Genomic DNA, 444 nt, shown 5'->3' with positions numbered 1-444 from the left:
GCAATTATAATTTCACTTTTTCATTTTATTTATGGACTGTGTAAGTGACACAAATGTCAAAAAATTTCTGTAGGGAATGTGGACCAAGATCTCAATCATTTCTGGTGTAGGATGGTTTTAGATTTATTTTTATAGTAGTCCTAGGACTAAATTTGTGAAAATATCTGTGGAATTGTTATTTGATAAGGCTATTCAGGTAGTTTCATATCAATGCACAGTTTTGAGTGTAGGTATGTATCATGACTACAAATGAAGTATATTCATGATAGTACTTATTTTCAGAATTTTTGAGAGCTGTAGGTATGTGTATTATAATTTCTTTCTTGATAATTGAATATATACAAACTGCTCCCTCTTTCTTTTCCAGCTTTACCAAATGCTGTTGCCCCAGGGGTGACAGGCATGGCCAATGTGGGTGCCATGGCATCAAACATGGGGAACATG

The 444-nt window shown here is 34.2% G+C and overlaps 1 protein-coding gene across 1 annotated transcript in view; it reads left to right on the top strand.

The window, feature by feature from the left end:
• LOC119587959 (heterogeneous nuclear ribonucleoprotein M-like) overlaps positions 1-444 on the top strand; it is a gene marked incomplete in the record, with an annotated part of 57,205 nt that overhangs the window by 54,793 nt on the left and 1,968 nt on the right. Inside the window, 1 exon segment of the mRNA XM_037936670.1 lies at positions 368-444. Within this exon segment, the coding sequence (XP_037792598.1) occupies positions 368-444 (77 nt within the window).

Source organism: Penaeus monodon, chromosome 23 (genome assembly GCF_015228065.2).
Source record: "Penaeus monodon isolate SGIC_2016 chromosome 23, NSTDA_Pmon_1, whole genome shotgun sequence".
Lineage (NCBI taxonomy): Eukaryota > Metazoa > Arthropoda > Malacostraca > Decapoda > Penaeidae > Penaeus > Penaeus monodon.
This window is presented reverse-complemented; position numbering and strand designations above follow the sequence as displayed.